At 42.1% G+C, this 3612-nt stretch overlaps 1 protein-coding gene across 1 annotated transcript in view; it reads left to right on the top strand.

Annotated features, from left to right (window-relative positions):
- The first annotated feature begins 568 nt into the window (after positions 1 to 568).
- Positions 569 to 3612, top strand: part of LOC107688318 (monocarboxylate transporter 10-like) — a 22600-nt gene continuing 19556 nt past the window's right edge. Inside the window, exons 1-2 of the mRNA XM_016485943.1 lie at positions 569 to 783; positions 1965 to 2394. Of these exons, the coding sequence (XP_016341429.1) occupies positions 569 to 783; positions 1965 to 2394 (645 nt within the window). The remainder of the gene's footprint in view (positions 784 to 1964; positions 2395 to 3612) is intronic.

The raw sequence follows: 3612 nt of genomic DNA, 5'->3' as shown, positions 1-3612 counted from the left end.
TTTCAAAGCTTGATTAAGGACATTTAATGAACTTTTGTACAACAGCTTTCTCTCCCCTTGATGTTTAATGAAAAATCTCAGTCCTGTAGTAAAACCAGTGTATGTCATGCCACAGAAATATAATGTAAGTCTGTGGTGTGTTAGATTAACATTTCTGTGTCTGTGTGTAGGATCTTTCTCTCTAATAATGTTTGTTTGTGTGATAAGAATAAATTACAGACGCAGTATCCTGTGAGAACTGTGCTGAAATACAGTGGCACAGTATGAATCATTTAACAGTTAGCTATTTCATGCTGGAAATAATAATGCTCATTTTGTATAATCCAGTGCATGAATTGCTTTACAAATGAAAAATGCTTCATCCCATTTTATTATTTTCTTGTTTTATTTGGATTGATGGATACTGGTGCGCTCTGTCATTTGACTCGATCTGGTCTGTATTGTTGTTTTTTTATGTAGATCTTTAAAACAGCATTATATAATGAGTTGTTTGTTATCACACACATTTAAACACATTTAAATGTATCTAATGGAAGTTTAATTTACTTAGACTGCTGGCTTTATATAAATGAACTCTCTCTGTGTGTGTGTGTGTGTGTGTGTGTGTGTATGTGTGTGTGTGTGTGTGTTGTGTGTAGCATGGGTCGGCTCTCTCTCAATGGGTATGATCTTCTTCTTCTCACCGATCGTCAGTGTGTTCACCGATCTGTTTGGCTGCCGGATTACAGCAGTCGGAGGGGCAGCGGTGGCGTTTGTGGGACTTCTGGGCAGTTCCTTCGTCACGTAAGTACATTACATTCACCTCAGGTTTTAGATAGAGTTTTTTTTTTATTTCTTGCTAAGCAGTTCAATTAATGCTTATATTACCTGTAACTGGAAATAGGTGGTAATGACCATCCTTCACTACCGAGTGTACTTACTAGTGCTTAGCCAATGGACTGTAAACTGCATAAAATGATTGCTTTCTAGTTGCTGTGGCCCATCTGTTTTTATACTCAACTATCCTTCCTGTGTGATTTTATGTTCGCTGTCAAAAGGGAATGGTTTTGTCTGTAAGCAGTGGATGGAGTATAGATGTGGAGATCATCCAGAACACCTGACAATATAATGTTTTTATTCTGACGCATGATTTGAAGGACTGTGGAGATGTCTTCTCATCTTACTCAGTCCTTTAAGACACTGTTTTTCCTGTTCCTAAAGAACCCAAAGTTCAGTTGATTAAATTGAAACATACAAGATTGTACTCCTTTAGTCTGACACTGGGGTCCCACTAGGCTCTGTACTTGGCCCTCTTCTCTTCTCTTCTCTTCTCTTCTCTTCTCTTCTCTTCTCAAGATGTTTCTGAAGGCTTTCAACTATCAGTAAGGATATTAAATTAATACAACAGTAATGACTTGGGTACTCGTTTCATTAAAAAGTAATCTGATTACTTAACGCACTTTGTATGACTGTTTGAGACGATCAGCGACAAGTTGTTGTTTATTGTTTCTCTAAATACTGAAGATTAACAAACAATTACCTGTACTTAAATACACTGCACTAAATACATGTTGCAGTCTGCTGAACTGGAGACCAAAACTAGCTCTAAATGGAGTTTAGCTGAACACAAAGCAATCATACGGTTACACTCCTGACATTAAAGCTAACGTATTTCATTTTTGCGCCACTAGCATCACCAGAACTGAACTGAAAAAAAAGTTTTTTCTATTAGCCATTGGTCAGAGAAATAGATGAATGTTTTAAAAGCATCACGGAGTTGCAGTGGTTCACTCTTCAGCAGAATCAATCTATTAATCACTGATTTACAGTCAACATTAAACTGAGAGACGAGGAAGAATTTTGATAGCACAAAAACTGTCAGGAGAAATTTCACAATTGTGCTTTGAATTGCATTACTAGTAGTATTTAATTTGATTTATAATGTGCCTTTAAAGTTAACGCAGTCCAATCGTTATTCTCTGCAGGTCTCTCGGGCCAATGTACTTCACCTACGGCATAGTCTTTGCGTGTGGCTGCAGTTTTGCATATCAGCCGAGTCTGGTGATCCTGGGTCACTATTTCAAGCGGAGGCTGGGCCTGGTGAACGGCATTGTGACGGCGGGCAGCAGCGTATTCACCATCACGCTCCCCTACATGCTGACCGGCCTGCTGAAGCGCGTGGGACTCGCCTACACGCTGCGTGTGCTGAGCGTCTTCATGTTCATGCTCATGCTGGCGGGATTCACCTACAAACCCCTGCTGCCCAAACCCCTCAGCAGCAGCAAGTCGGGCAGCCGCTTTCCCTCACTCAAGAGGGTGTTTAACATGCACATCTGGAGGTCTCTGGGATACCGCATATGGGCCTTTGGGATCCCTGCGGCCCTGTACGGATACTTCGTGCCTTACGTTCATCTGGTGAGTGTGCTGAATTTCCATGTTCTGCCTTAAGACTGTTTCACACTGAGCGCAAAAAAGCGAGGTGAATCACCGACGAATGGAGCTTTCACACTGAGCGCGAAACGATTGATCGCCTTCTGCTAATTCACGCCTGCACACTAGGTGGCGCCGACCAACAATGCATTTTTCCTCAGTTATGTATCTCGTTTATGGCGTTAACATCGTCCGCTGCTCAATATACAGCATTAAATTAAGGTAAATATACATTTATGCCTAATTATTAAGGTATTTGCTTAAAACCCACTTTAAACCATCATTGAGTGCTTGTAATAACTTCCGTTTGTGATCTATAGTTGTGCAACAGCAGCTGCTCCGGGCATGTGATCTAAGTTCAAATCTAATTGGACGGCCTGTTTCCTCGTAGAGCACCGGGGCAAAAAAATTGAGACATGATGAAAAAAAATCCTTGTTTTTTCGCACCGCGAATGATTACGCCTGGTGTGAATAGCCCCATAGGGATCTATTGTTTAGATTCAAAAGGATTATCGTGCCAAACATTTGCGCCAAATTTTTGTGTTCAGTGTGAAAAGGCCTTTAGATTTCACAACATTTTTGAGTTTTCATCTCAGGAATGTCCTTACAGAAATGCTATACATAGTTCACCCAAATATACTGGTATCGGTATCGGGCCCGATACTGATGTGGGCCTGTATAGCTGATGTGCGCGAGCTGATAAACAAAGCACGCTGAGTGGATTGAGCGCACGGCGGCGCAGATGCGCGAGCTTGTCGAGTGAATATATCTTTCTCACAGACATCACTGGAAAGTGTGTAGTTCGGTCGGGAGGGAGGGAGAGAGAGAGCGAGAGAGCGAGAGAGAGACAGAGAGCGAGAGCGAGAGAGAGAGAGCGCGAGAGAGAGAGAGAGAGAGAGAGAGAGCGTGAGAGAGAGAGATAGAGAGAGAGAGCGCGAGAGAGAGCGAGAGAGAGCGCGAGAGAGAGAGAGAGCGAGAGAGAGAGAGCGCGAGAGAGAGAGAGAGAGAAAGTTAGAGAGAGAGGGAGAGAGAGAGAGAGAGAGAGAGACAGAGGAATATAAATCGCAGCACGTTTCAGATGAAAAAACGTGACTTCTATCACAGTTAGGAGATTTATAGCGAGTGGTTCCCTGCATTAACCCGCTGCAATGGAGCAGCTCTAATGCTATTAAATTAAAGATGATGTACCATAGAGCAAAAAAA

Source organism: Sinocyclocheilus anshuiensis, unplaced genomic scaffold (genome assembly GCF_001515605.1).
Source record: "Sinocyclocheilus anshuiensis isolate Anshui unplaced genomic scaffold, SAMN03320099.WGS_v1.1 scaffold781, whole genome shotgun sequence".
Lineage (NCBI taxonomy): Eukaryota > Metazoa > Chordata > Actinopteri > Cypriniformes > Cyprinidae > Sinocyclocheilus > Sinocyclocheilus anshuiensis.
The sequence above is the reverse complement of the archived record's forward strand: the minus strand, read 5'-3'. Positions and strand labels throughout refer to the sequence as shown.